This window comes from Berghia stephanieae, chromosome 12, assembly GCF_034508935.2.
Source record: "Berghia stephanieae isolate SIO BIC M18660-M18661 chromosome 12, UCSD_Bste_1.3, whole genome shotgun sequence".
In the NCBI taxonomy this organism is placed as follows: Eukaryota; Metazoa; Mollusca; class Gastropoda; order Nudibranchia; family Aeolidiidae; genus Berghia; species Berghia stephanieae.
In genome coordinates, this window is record NC_088371.1 from 19,034,374 (window position 1) to 19,049,373 (window position 15,000).

At 38.0% G+C, this 15,000-nt stretch overlaps 1 protein-coding gene across 1 annotated transcript in view; it reads left to right on the forward strand.

Annotated features, from left to right (window-relative positions):
• The window catches only part of LOC144958396 (macrophage mannose receptor 1-like), an 85,079-nt gene that overhangs the window by 35,713 nt on the left and 34,366 nt on the right, over positions 1–15,000 (forward strand). Inside the window, exons 16-24 of the mRNA XM_078890395.1 lie at positions 459–603; positions 1,850–1,903; positions 2,727–2,900; positions 3,468–3,584; positions 6,569–6,679; positions 7,850–7,903; positions 10,180–10,359; positions 11,632–11,788; positions 14,876–14,958. Of these exons, the coding sequence (XP_078746521.1) occupies positions 459–603; positions 1,850–1,903; positions 2,727–2,900; positions 3,468–3,584; positions 6,569–6,679; positions 7,850–7,903; positions 10,180–10,359; positions 11,632–11,788; positions 14,876–14,958 (1,075 nt within the window). The remainder of the gene's footprint in view (positions 1–458; positions 604–1,849; positions 1,904–2,726; positions 2,901–3,467; positions 3,585–6,568; positions 6,680–7,849; positions 7,904–10,179; positions 10,360–11,631; positions 11,789–14,875; positions 14,959–15,000) is intronic.

Sequence of the window (15,000 nt, forward strand, 5' to 3'; positions counted from 1 at the left end):
AAGAAAGCGATAAGGTAACAAATAAAGTCCAAAATAAGTCTTGAATAATTATTATTTATTTGTTTATATTTTATTATTATTATTATTATTATTATTATTATTATTATTATTATTATTATTATTATTATTATCATCATCATCATTGTTATTAATATTATTATTATTATTTATTATTATTATTATTATTATTATTATTATTATTATTATTATTATTAATCATCATTATTGTCCTCATTATTATCATCGTCATAATCACCATCAATTTTCATCATCATCATCATCATCATCATCATCATCATCATCATCACTATCACCATCATCATAATCATCATCGTCATCATCATCATCATCATCATCATCATCATCATCATCATCATCATCATCATTATTATTATTATCATCGTCATCATCACTATCATCATCCTCATCATTATTCATTTTCATCTCTACACTTTTAGGTGATCGATCCCCGTTGGGGCAAGGGTTATCCCATTGAAAGCTCCATCGTGAATTGTGCCACAATATTCGCCAAGGGGACGGATGGACTGTGGGGAACTGCAAAGTGTAACTCTTTGTTATCGGTTATTTGTGAAAAGAAACCAGGTAGGCAGTGTCTTTATGTCGCCATCGAACATTTATAGATAGAATGAAGTTGACGTCACTCAGGTCTATGTTATTGTTTTTTGCCATCCGCGTTTATGAGTAATTCTCACTAAACTTTATGAACCAGACTAAAAAAAGTATAATGTTACAAATAGTTTTGTGTTGGTCCGTTATACTTCCGGATGGCAATGTTGTGGGCTTTTTAGCCAAGCGCACATTATCTATATAGATAGCTCGAGGTTGACGGCACTCAGGTCTTTGTAATTGTTCTTTGCCATTCGCGTTTATGAGTAATTCTCACTAAACTGTATTTACCTGACTAGAAACGATCATGGTTACACAAAGTTTTGTGTTTTGGTCCGTTATACTTCCGGATGGCAATGTTGTGGGCTTTTTAGCCAAGCGCACATTATCTATATAGATAGCTCGAGGTTGACGGCACTCAGGTCTTTGTAATTGTTCTTTGCCATTCGCGTCTAGGAGTAATTCTAACTAAACTGTATTAACCTGACTATAAACGATCATGGTTACACAAAGTTTTGTGTCATGGTCCAATATACTTCCTGATGGCAATGTTGTGAACCCCTTAGCCAAGCGCATACTATCTATAGATAGCGTACCTTATTGACTTCAAGCCTTCCGCTTTCAATGTCATCCTACTTCACAGCTTCGGCCGTTCGTCTTATTCTGTGAACTGAATGTTGATGCTATACGTTTATGTAAAAAACTCACAACATCCTCCAAACAAATTTAACATACCAAGACACAAAACTGTGTGTTACCTTTAAACTTTATAGGCTGATTGATATAATTCAGTGAGAATTAATGATTAAACTTGATGTATAAAACAATCACAAAGACGTCAATTTCGTTCATTCTATATGGGATTTTTCTAAAGAGTTAATATAGTGTGGCTATGTGGTCATTATCATCATCATCATCATCATCATCATCATCATCATCATCATCATCATCCTCATCATCATCATCATCATCAACATCAGCATCAGCATCATCAACATCATCATCATCATCAACATCAGCATCATCAACATCATCATCATCATCATCATCGTCATATTCACCATTACCATCATCATCATCATCATCATTACCATCAGAAATAGCAGTAGCTGGAACAGCAAAACATAACTACCGTCATTATTAACCTATCTTGACATATCTATACGCTTGTCTTATTATTTATTTTTTGTTAACGTTTCGATTTTCTTCCTTCTTCAAACAGTAAAATCAACAAGAAGTAACGATAGACCTACCACCACAACAACCACCACACAAGGTATATGTGTCTATCAAATAAAAATAACATTTACATTTATATAGTATATACTTTATATTTTCACTACAATCTATTGATTTGCTATATCTATAAATGAAATTGGCATCCTGATAAAGCTCGTTTGGTCCCAGGTTTGATAGTATTTTGCCAAGATGATGGTCATTTAAATCGATCGATATTTGAACAACTAGTTGTCTGGCCAAATTTTTAACAGTTAAGTGGTTGAATATCTAAAAATAAATGTTCCTCGAAGTTTTGAATCCAAAGGAAATTGACTATGAAGAAATGTAAATTTATAAATAACATGCGACGAGAAATTGTATTAAATTATAGACAGTAATGATCAATTCATAATTGGTATATTACACCAATTTAGTCATCTATTCAAAAAGAGACGAATATATTTGGGGGGGGTGGGGGGTGAAGTGGCTTTTTGGTTTGGAATTTGGTTGGGGTTTTTTTGGGGGTTTGGGGGGGGGGGTTTGGGGGGGGGTTTGGGGGGGGGGGGGTTGTGGGATTGTTTTGTTTTTGGGTTTTGTTTTTGGGTTATGTTGTTTGTTTTTCGGTATTCTGTTGTTGTTATTTTGGTTTGTTTGGGAAGGGGGGGGGTTAGGTTTTTGTAAATCCTAGCGAATGATATTATTAACCCTAAAGTGATCACTTCGGACAACATGGGTTATTTCTGTTGACATCAGACGTTTTGTTTGATGGATTATCTATATTCCTTCATGGAATACCTAGGCTTCGGCATCTCACAAAGTGTGGAAGGGCGTTATTTCTTTTTTTTCTGAAAGTCATCTATTTATTTACTGGTCTTCACCAGCAGCCCCGTACAGCTCCAAGTGTGGCCAATTCTGGGAAAGTCGTACGGGCACGAATTACTGTTACCAATTCCACCAACAATCTCTGACCTGGAAGGACGCCATGGAATCCTGTAGGACTCACAACGGCAGTCTCGTCAGCATTACCTCCAAGGAAGAACAGAGTTATATTGAAGGTAAGTAAGAAAGGTACCTACCCGTCCAAACCTCAGTCTAGAGAGTTTGGTCAATCACAATCATTCGTTTTGAGCTTTGTTCAATTCTTTTGTACGTTGTTTTGTTTTGTTTTTGTTTTTGTTTTATTGTTTGTTTGTTTTGTTTTTGTTTCCTTTTTCTATTTTTTAATTTTTGTTTCTGTTTGTTTCTTTGTTTTTTGTTGTTGTTTTTTTTTTTGTTGTTGTTGGTGTTGTTTTGTTTTTTTTCGTTTTGTTTTTTTTTAGGGGGTGAACACACCGGTTACCCTTGCTTAGAAGGACATAAATGGCTGACCTGGACAGTTCCTAACCACCGAAAAATGTACAAAATTGATATATTATAATAAATGTACTGGCGAAAAGTGCTTTGCGATAGACTAGCGTTCTATCCAAAGGGTAGCAAAAACTTGCTATTGTCCGTTTCACGCTATTGAAACCGAGTGAGAAACTCCGACTCCATGGGCCATATTCTGGCTCCGAACGACTATTAGATTAGAGTTCACCTTATGATCTAATTTAAATTTTGACATTCTAATAATTTCGTTGCAGGCCGTCTGAGAGGGTTCAAGACATCGGCCGTGTGGATTGGGGCCACGGATAGACTGAAGGAGGCTGGCTGGCGGTGGGAGGATGGAGAACCGTTTGCTTTCATCAATTGGTATATTGGTAAGGAAATTGGGGAATGGGAGCGATCTATATTCATGTTTTCGTCCAATCGAGTCATCGACCACGTGATTTGTTGCTGTCCATCGATTGGATGCTTCTTAACTAATGTAAACACGCTGTTTTGTTTATGAAAGTTGTAAACATACCCATGTGTCAAGCTGAACACAATGACCAATCGTGATTCTAGATATTTCAAAAGCTGTGAACACTTTTCACTATGTAGGTCATTTTGCAATGTGACCAATGACCTCGAGCACATAGAAATGTAATATAGATAATGCCCATTGTGTTTGTTTGATTGTTTATATTATATGAAAGAGAGAAAGAGAGAGAGAGAGAGAGGGAGAGAGAGAGAGAGAGAGGCGAGAAAAAGGAGGAGAGGGAGAGAGAATGAGAAATGGTTACTCAGATGGGCGAAGAAGAAGAAGAAGAAGAAGAAGAAGAAGAAGAAGAAGAAGAAGAAGAACAACAACAACAACAACAATAATAATAATAATAATAATAATAATAAAAATAATAATAATAATAATAATAATAATAATAATAATAATAATAATAATAACAATAGTAAAATAACGACAACAACAATAACAATAACAATAACAAGTGGAGCAAGAACAAGAATAGAGAGAGAGAATGAGAGAGAGCGGAGAAAAAGGAAAAAAGAGGAGGAGGAGGAGGAGAAGGAGGGGAAGGAGAAGGATAAGACAGATAAAATATAGATAGAAACGAGTAAGACCGTAGCCATCGTTAACAGAGCCTGACACTGACCAAAAAATGACGTCAAAGGACAAGTCTTTGGCCACAAAAGTAAACAAATCGTGAGTTGTATTCAATAGTTCAACCAATGGGATCTCTTGATTCCTTGAGCACTACTAACGACAACTCAATAGACCCTGCACAAACCTTTAAAATGACGTCAAATTGTAAGTCTTCTAGTGTTCTTGAGTCAAGTTATATGTTAACGATGGATACGGTAAGACAACCGACAATCCATGTTTACACGTCGACCGTACCACATCTTTCGAAAATGCCAAAACGTTTTTCCTTATCATAAATAATTGAGCTTTTATATAAATCGAGCTTTTATACAGCGCAATATCCACTAAACGTGCTCAAAGCGCATTGCAAGAGGCCCCTGGACAACAGCAACACTTAACATGTAGGACGGGACATGACGCCGTTAGGCGATATTACATTTTGTTTTCGGACAGAGACCACTCTGTCAACGGCCAGGTACTCATTTTACATCTGAGTACGGTGAGGGAATGTGAGTAAAGAGCCTTTTCCAAGGACTCAACTATGCCCCAAGCGAGGCTCGAACCCAGGAACTTACGATCCGAAAGCGAGTGTCTTACCACAAGACAACTTAGCCGTTATGCCTCTGGATCAGTTAATTTTTCTTCAAATCAGACTCAGCCCATTTCATGTTTCGCCCTGTTCTACCAATACAAATGTTACAGTGTATGACATCATCAGAGGGATGGTGAAAAGATTTCGAACTGAGATATTGCCAAGTTTAGTTAGAAGGTCAATTTTTTTATCAAAAATGAGTTCTTGTCATAAATGATTAAATCAAACCTTTTTGTTACATCTTCGGGAAATATAAAAGCTTAATTTCACTTCAAAATATTTTTTACAGCTAGTCAAGTTGATAAAATATGAAATTTGAGAAAAGTTGCTGGATACCTTTCCCAGACATCTGACAATAACTTCATGAAAAATCACCCGATTTACTTTATATAAGATTAAAATGCTTGGGGAGCATATTCTTTCAGAAAATGAAAAAAAAAATGCAAATCCAACATTTTCACCTTCCGACTGATTATGTCATGCACTGACACATAGTATTTCAAAACCCTTAACTCCTTAATCGAAGTTCACAAATTTACAGGTCTGATAACCGAACGTATTCATGGGTTTGATTTAATATTGTTGAAATTGAGAATATTTTGCGTTGATTTGATAGTATTTCCATTACAACAACGAGTCCATTGGGTTATCAGACCTGTAAATAAGTACCAGTCGGCCTTAATAATATAGTTTCAAAGTTTCAAAGTTTCAAAGTTTCAAACTTTGAAACTTTGAAATCTTAATAATAGACACTTAGATAACCACGCCTCTCGGACATTTGTCATAATGTAAACAATGGCAGTGATTGGTAAACATAGTGAAATAAACATGTTTTACTATCGATGGTATATTATGTCTAAGTAAAATACCCTCTGTTCTATCGCTTGATCAATAGATAGTTCGAAGATGACGTCACTCAAGCATTTGTTGTTATATTTTGCCATCCGCGTTTGTGAGTTATTCTCACTGAACTGTGTTAACCAGACTAGAAAAGTTCATGGTTACACATAACTTTGTGTATTCGTCCGTTATACTTCCGGATGGCAATGTTATGAGCTTCGTAGCCAAGTGCATACAATCTATAGAACCAATACAGAAAACTATGTGTAAACATAAACGTTTAAACGTTTATAATCTGATCGAGAAAATCGTGTGATAAAATAACTAGTCACTCATTTGGCGGTATAACAACAATAACAAACGATTAGAGAGAGAGAGGACGATTTCATTCATGTTACTGTTTATAAACTATATTTGTCCGAGCACGTGTGAATGTGTGACACAAAATCCATGTTTTGATTGCTCAATAAATATCTACTGGTTAATTGGATTCAATAGTCGGATGCCACGTCCTCCCAGCAACGAGCAGCTTGGTTCTAAACAAAGAAAATTGGTACTTTTTATTCTTCATGCAAGCTAGAACTTTTTCACATGTCGTTTGATCAGGATATATAAAAGTCAAAACACAATCAGATTTATAATGTTTTTCACACTATCATACTCGTCGGAGAAGTATTTCATAGGGGCGTCGTCATTGTTCCGATAGTTTAGAACCAGTTACTAAGTTACTATGCGTCATTACGAGGGAAGTGACGTCACGACTGTTGAAGCCTATTATTTTCATAAAACAGGAGAACCAAACGACCTAAAAGCCGAGGACTGTTCAGCCATCAATCTTGCTACCATGGGTTGGTATGACTACAGTTGTAACTCCAGGATTGGCTACATCTGTAAGAAGAAAGGTTGGTGTTTGGAAGATTTTCTTCTTTTTCATCGCTCCTCCTCCTCCTCCTCCTCCTCCTCCTCCTCCTCCTCCTCCTCCTCCTCCTCCTCCTCCTTCCCTTCCTCCTCTCTTCTTCCTCCTTCCTCCTTCCTCTTCTCCTCCTCCTTTCTTCTTACCTCCTCCTTTCTTCTTACCTCTTCTTTCCTCTCCTCTTCTCCTCCTTCTTTCCTACCTTTTTCTTCTTCCTCCTCTCTCCTCTCTCCTCCTCCTCTCTTTCCTTCCTCCTCCTCCTCCACTCCTCCTCCTCCCTCCTCCTCCTCCTCTCCTCCTCCTCCTCTCTTCTCTCTTCTTCTTCTTCTTCTTCTTCTTCTTCTTCTTCTTCTTCTTCTTCTCTTCTTCTTCTTCTTCTTCTTCTTCTTCTTCTTCTTCTTCTTCTTCTTCTTCTTCTTCTTCTTCTTCTTCTTCTTCTTCTTCTTCTTCTTCTCTTCTTCTTCTTCTTCTTCTTCTTCTTCTTCTTCTTCTTCTTCTTCTTCTTCTTCTTCTTTTTCTTTTCTTCATTATTATTATTTATTATTATTATTATTATATATTATTTATTATTATTATTATTATTATTATTATTATTATTATTATTATTATTAATTATTATTATATATATATATAATATATATTTATTATTATTATTATTATTATTATTATTATTATTATCATCATTATTATTCACCATCATCTTCATATTCTTCTGCGCGCTTTACATTCATTCAGTGCCATTTACAAATTAATCCATGACATTTCCTCCTTTTTATGGTAGATTGACACAGTTCTTTAAGTTATGAAGGTTGTGTTAATTTGACATGTGTAAATGTTGCTGCTCGAAGCTCGAAGAAATAAAAAACAAGTTGAAATTGAATGTAAGCTTCAATTTAATATACGAAAACAGATAAAATGGACTTCTCAGGTTTCCCCTTTATCAACAAAACAGGAGGAATGAAACACTACAGACAGTATCTCATTCATCTGTAGTACTTCATTCATCCTGTTTTGTTGATAAAGGGGAAACCCGTAACGTCCATTTTATCTGTTTTCTTATATTCAATTGAAGCTTACATTCAATGTCACATTGTTGTTAATTTGACATATCGAGGGAATAAATAATTATCCAGCATTCTTCCCTTCCATCATTTTACAGCCAACTCAACCGACGAAATGACAACCACCACCCAAGCTTCAACAATTATTCCAGGTACCGTATATAGATAGTTCGAAGTTGACGTCACTCAGGTCTTTGTTATTGTTTTTTGCCATCCGCGTTTATAAGTAATGTTCACTGAACTGTATTAACCTGACTATAAACGTTCATGGATACACACAGTTTTGTGTGTTAGTTCGTTATACTTCCGGATGGCAATGTTATGAGCTTCTTAGCCAAGCGCATACTATCTATAGATAGTATAGCATGTATAGTATGAGCATTACTCATAAACGTGGATGGCAAAAAACAATAACAAATACCTGAGTGAAGTCATCTTCGAACTATCTATAGATAGAATGAAGTTGACGTCAATCGAGTCTTTGTTATTGTTTTTATGCCATCCACGTTTATGAGTAATTCTCATGGCAATGTTGCTTGCTTCTAAGCCAAGTGCATATCTACTATCTATAAATACATTGTTTTATAATTTAAGAATTTGTAAACATGAAAAAGTTTTATTGTATATCTTAAATTTCTTATCTCTTTCCAGCCTATAAACTATCGCATTTTATATAGCGGAATATCCACTAAACGTGCTCAAAGCTCTTTGCAAGGGGTCCCTAGCCAACAGTGATACTTAACATATTATAGGACGAGACATGACGCCTGTTAGGCGATATTACAACTTTTATGGACAGAGACAACGCTGTTAACGACCAGGTACTCATTATACACCTGAGTACGATGAGATAATGAGTAAAAAGGCTTTTCCAAGGACTCAAGTATGAGCCGAGTGAGGCTCGAATCCAGGACTTTTGGTTCCGAAAGCGAGTGTCGTACCAATAGACCACATAGCCGCATCTTCATAGCCTTGTAAAAGAGTCTTAATCATGGCACGGCTGTTTATTTGCCAAACTGAATTATATTGGCACTGTGTGTGCCCGAGATAGCCGAATCAATAGGATTCAATAGTCTGATGTCACGTCCGCCCAGCAACGAGCAAATTGGTTCTAAACAAAGAAAATCGGTTCTTTTTATTCTTCATGCTGGCGAGAACTTCTTCATATGTCATGTGATCAGAATGTATGAAAGTCAAAACATGATCAGATTTATAACGTTTTTCTCCTCTGAATACACTTTTATGCTCGTCGGACAAGTATTTCATGAGGGCATCCGCCATTGTTCCGATAGATTAGAACCAGTTACTAAGTTACTATGCGTCATAACGAGGGAAGTGACGTCACAACTGTTGATGCCTATTTGGATCGCCATTTACTTCATGCATATTCCGGCGGGCCGAGTAAAGGTGTCCGTGTACGGCCGTAGCCATCTTCAACATATAGCCTGACACTAGAACCAACCAGCACTTATAGTTTGACGTCATTTTTTAGGCTTGTGTACCGTCTGTTGAGTTGTCGTTAGGAGAGCTCAAGGAAACAAGTGATTCCATTGGTTAAACTGCTGAATAAACCTCACGATTTGTTTTCTTTTGTGGCCAAAGACTTGTCGTTTGACGTCATTTTTTGGTCAGTGTCAGGCTATAAGTTTACGATGGCTACGGTACGGCTCGGAATATCTTCCGTAATAGTCTTATGACGGTCAGCCGGTTGACCGTTGTCCCTACACACCTTCACCAAGACAAGGCGGTGATCTACTAAAGGCGCGGGGACCACGTAGTCTTCTAGTAACTGGGATAAGTTGCCAGGTCTCTGTACGAGCAAGAGGAGGCACGTGGTGACTCCAAACAGGCTAAGGTCTAGAAACCTGTCTCACAGCGGCAATCCTATGTACATCGGTGGGGACTTTTCACTTGTCCGACATGGGCAGCGTGGCTCAGCGGTCCGGTCTTTGCTTCGTACCAGAAAGGTACCGAGTTCGATCACCCGCCGATGCGCTGTGTGGCCTTGAGCAAGTCACCTCGCCCTAGCTCATTTTGCGGCGATGCACTGCGGCTGACGGCTGGGTTATTCCTGTCTTTGAATAGACCCTAGAGACAAATTTACCCATGTGGATGAATAAAGGGAATTTTTTTTAAAAACATGTACAAAGAACGCGAAAACGCAGAGCGTTGTGTTGTGTCGAGACTACCGGGCGGATTCGCGACTGCACGCGAATGTAGCAACGGATTCGCCGCATGGATAAGACCGTTACAATATTGTGGTGTGAGACGAAACCATTAGAAGCTGTCCAGAAGGCAATGATCAATGTTAAAAAATGATAACCATAATAATCTTGTATTTTATATATTTTATTGAAAATAACCTCATTTCCTAATACCGAAATGTATAATTTACTCTGTGGAATCGTTTGTCTTTGTTTTTATCTAGCGGGAAAGTTTTACGGCTGTCCCATAGGCTGGTTGAGTTACGGTGACTCCTGTTTTCTAATGAAGGGCACGAAGGAAACGTGGCTCGACGCGCAGTTGGCATGTCGAAATGAAGGAGCGAATCTGGCGACAATCAAGTCAGACATGGAGAATAAATTCATCTGGTCACTTTTTCCAACCGGTGAGTAGACTTTCTGGTAATTAATTATGAAGAGAAAATATTCACACTGAAGGAGAGCATTTACATGTTTTATAGATAGTTCGAAGATGACGTCACTTGTGTTTTTGTTATTGTTTTGTTTTGTTTTGTTTTGTTTTGTTTTTTGTTGTTTTTTTTTTTGTTTTTTTGGCATCCGCGTTTATGAGTAATTCTCACTAAACTGTATTAACCAGACTACAAACGATCATCGTTACACACATTTTAGTGTGTTGGCCAGTTATATTTCCGGATGGCAATGTCGTGCATACTATCTATACCTGGTTCAACTACTGTTGTGTCCTTGTAAAAAGCCCTTGAGTTACATTTTTCTTATATAATTAGATGACAAATGAGCATTGTCCTTTCGAGAAAAAAATCGAAGATTGCGGGGGAGAAATCACGGATGACCACTTTTCGAAACCTCTATTATGACAGCCCCCCCCCCCCCCCCCCCCCTTGAGTGATGTCAGGAGTCCACAACGCCAGGAAATACTGGTTTTCCTCAAATCGCCTCTTAACAGGACATGGCAGAACTGCATCATATATTGTGTAGATGGAAACTTGGGAGCAGTGATGCCGGCCGGAAATGTCTGGCAGCTCCAGAGACCAGCGATCACATCGTCCTCCACTGTCCAGAACTAAACTTGAAGGTGGATATGAAACAGTTCTTACGGTGGAGGAAGACTTTCGGAGCTGGGTTGACGAAAGGAATTTGGAGGTGTTGCCATACGCTACTACTTCTAGGGGCTCAAACCTTCCCTCCATAAATAGAAAAGAGGGGGAAAATGCAAATAGTTATGGTTTTAGTTTGTCCGCTGTTCCAATTGTAGAAGGAACGAAATTGACGTCTTCAGCTCTTTGTAATTGTTTATAGACAGTCATTCTAGTGCTTTATTCTCACTAAATTCTGTCGATCAGACTATAAACATTTAAGGTTACACATATTTTTCTGTGTTGGTACATTATATCCAGCTGGCGGATGTTATGAGTTATTTTAGCTAAACGCATAGCATTAATAGAGGGGAAAGTTAAGACTCCTGACATCAGTCATTGGGAGCAATCACAAAAATTCAAAAAAGCGGACTTCTGTGCCCCCCCCCCCCCTGTACTATAAATCGCATCTAAAGGTGTATGTCTCCTCCTATATGTCATGTTTTGCTGATTGCTTAGTGAGCACATTTATTTGTGGATATTCCTCTATATAAAAGCTCACTTTTTAGATTAGTTTCGTCATTTTGAATTTTTTTTTTTCAGAGAGCTGCACCAACACGGCGAACCAATCTACCTGTATGACTTGGGCCCTGAATGGGGAATGTGGTAAAAATGCTGGTTGGATGTCAACCAACTGTAGGGCTGCTTGTGGCTTCTGTAAGAACCCGTGTGCTGATTTGTATACAACTTCTACCTGCAAGTATGTATACGAAATGTTTTTGTCTTTTTTTTATTTTGTTTTTTATTATTATTATTATTATTATTATTATTATTATTATTATTATTATTATTATTATTATTATTATTATCATTATTATTATTATTATTATTATTATTATTATTATTATTATTATTATTATTTGTTTGTTTGTTTGTTTCTTTGTTTGTTTTTGTTTTTTTGGGGGGGAGGTTTTTTGTTGTTTTTTTTTTTTTTTTTTTGTATTTTTGACATTAGAATGTGATTAAAGTGTAGGCTGAATGTTAATTTACTTGGTGGCTATGCGTGGATTCTGTAAGAATCGGTGTGCTCATTTGTAATCATCATCTATCTGAAGGTACGTATTGTTAATCCTCTTCGGGCCTTGAGGCACATAGGGCATCCACCAGACATCTCCATTTTTTGCGATCGGCTGCTTTTGCGGTGGCTGTATTCCAGGACAGGCCTGCTTCCCTTAATTCTTTCTCCATGGTCCTTCGCCAGGTTTCTTTGGGTCTTCCCCGCTTTCTCTTCCCATCTGCTGTCCAGTACAAGGCTGTCTTGGGAAGTGACCCCTTTTCCATTCTGGCCACATGACCCAGCCAACGCCATCTTCTTCTTTTTATTTGGCTATCAATGCTAGTGCAGTCAGCTTTCTTTAATAGATCCACTATTCTTATTTTTGTAGGCCAAAATAAATTAAAAATTCTTTTTAAACACTTGTTCTGAAAGGCTTCTAGTTTCTGTATTAAGGAGGATGTCATTTTCCAGCTTTCACTTCCATAAAGCAGTACACTTAAAACATTGCTCTTGTATATTTTCAGCTTTGTCTTTCTCATTATTTGCTTTGATTTCCAAAAGTTTTTCAGCATGCCGAAAGCCTGGTTTGCCTTTTGAATTCTGTGCTTGATATCGTGTTCTGCATTTCCGTCGTCTGTTATTTTGGATCCGAGGTAGGAGAACTCTGTTACCTCTTCAATTATATGTTCATCTATCCTAATTTCACTGTCATGTTTTGGATTCACCCTAATGTACACAGTCTTATCGAAATTTATTTTCAGTCCAATTTTCGAGGCGTTCTTGTGTAGTACGTTTAGTTTCTCTGAGGCGTCTCTGTGTGTACTGGAAACTAACGCGATATCATCTGCGTAGTCTATATCTTCCAGAAAAGATGTCAGTGTCCAGCGAATGCCTCTCTTCTTACCATCAATTGTATTTTTCATGAGCCAGTCTAGAGCCAGGACAAACAGAAGCGGGGAGAGTATGCAGCCTTGTTTTACACCAGTTGTTACATTAAAGCTGTCTGTTAAATTGTTACCACAGATCACTTGGCATTGGTAGTTGCTGTACATTGCTTTGATTAGGTTGACTATCTTCATCGGTATACCATAATGGCGGAGTATTTTCCACAGGGACTCTCTGTGTAAACTGTCAAAGGCTTTTTCAAAATCGACAAAAATGGTGTAGAGGGGGCTGTTCCATTCAATGCTTTGCTCCAGTATTTGTCTCAGGGTAAATATGTGGTCACTACATGACTTCCCTTTTCTGAACCCTGCCTGCTCTTTTCTAAGAATGTTTTCAATGTGAGGTGAGATTCTTTTCAGAAGGATTCTATTAAAAATTTTGCTCGTTACGGACAGGAGTGTGATTCCACGCCAGTTAGCACAATTTCCTAGGTCTCCTTTCTTGGCTATTTTATGGATGATGCCTTTCTGCCAATCCTCTGGTATTTCTTCCTTTTCCCAAATGTTGGTGAACAATTTACTGAGAATTTTGGACATTTCTTGCGAGTTCGCTTTAAGCATTTCCGCAGTGATTTTGTCAATACCTGGGGCCTTGCCATTTTTTTGTTGTTGTATTGCCTCGTGCACCTCATGCTCAGTGATTGGACCAAGATTAACCTCTACGTCCATTTCTGCTTCTGGGATATCTGTGTAGAAGGTACGTATACGAAACCTTTTTTGTTTTGTTTTGCATTTTGCTTCTGATATTAGAATGTGATCGAAGTGTGACCTGTAATGATGCTGTGTGTGTGTGTGTGTGTGTGTGTGTGTGTGTGTGTGTTCTCTAAGAATCAGTGTGATGATATTTGTTAGTATCTTCCGGCTGCAGGAATTTATCTGAAACGATTTTCCGCTGTTAGTATAGTCATAGGCTGTAGTATGCTTCACTGATCCTGAACGGCAACAAGAGACATTGGATAGTTGCCAACTGACTGTCCGGCGGGGAACGAATACAAACAACTGGCTTAATAAGATCAAAGAGAGAGGGAATGGGGATACCCCTCTCAAGATCCATAATGAACGATGCCCCTGTTTCGAGCCGAAATAAGTCCCTGAAACCCTTGTACGTAGCTTCCCTGATTTTGGACATAGCTATATATACCAGATGGAAGTCGGTTTGGACGATTTCAATCCCTCGAAGGGACGGGGACTTCGATTCCTCGAAACTGGGGGAGAAATTGCCAGGCTTTTCCACCAAAAAGAGGAGACATTGGGTGGCAGCCAACCGACTTCTGTCAAGAACCTGTCTCACGGCACACTCCCTTCATGAATGGGAACTTGCCACCTGTCCAACATGCACCTGTTGTGGTCAAAAGTACGAAAAAGCATTGCATCTAATTGAACGTTGCGTTGTGACGAAGCTTCCGGGCTGGTTCGCTGGTACACGATAGCGGCGTTGGGTTTGCGGTCTGAATAGATCACCATAACATAGATGTGTGACACCATTAGAAGCTGTTTCTAAGCTGCTTCTGCCAAAAGACTGAGGTCCATATATTGTTTAACCCTCTCCTTACAAACTCTAGGAAAATCGTCACATCCGTTACGATACAACGAACATTTTTCTTATTCAAACTTCTCTTGTACATCATAAAATTTTAATAAAATGAACATTGCGTTGTAGAGCATGTTTTGCTAAAGAAATTAAGAACTTGCTGCTACTGTGTTTGATTGATAAAAAAGATATTTTTGTGTTAGCTTGAAATATATGATATAAATGTGATATTTATTGTCAGAAAAGTCAGGATACGTCACGTGATGATTTTGACTACGTGACAATGTGACTCGTACTTATTTAATTTTGTTCCAGGTTTTGGGCAGAGCGTGGCGAGTGTACCAAGAATCCGATGTGGATGGCTAAATATTGTGCTCTAGCTTGTGGGTGTGACACTAGTAAGTCGATTGTTGTTGTTGATGATGATGATGATGATGATG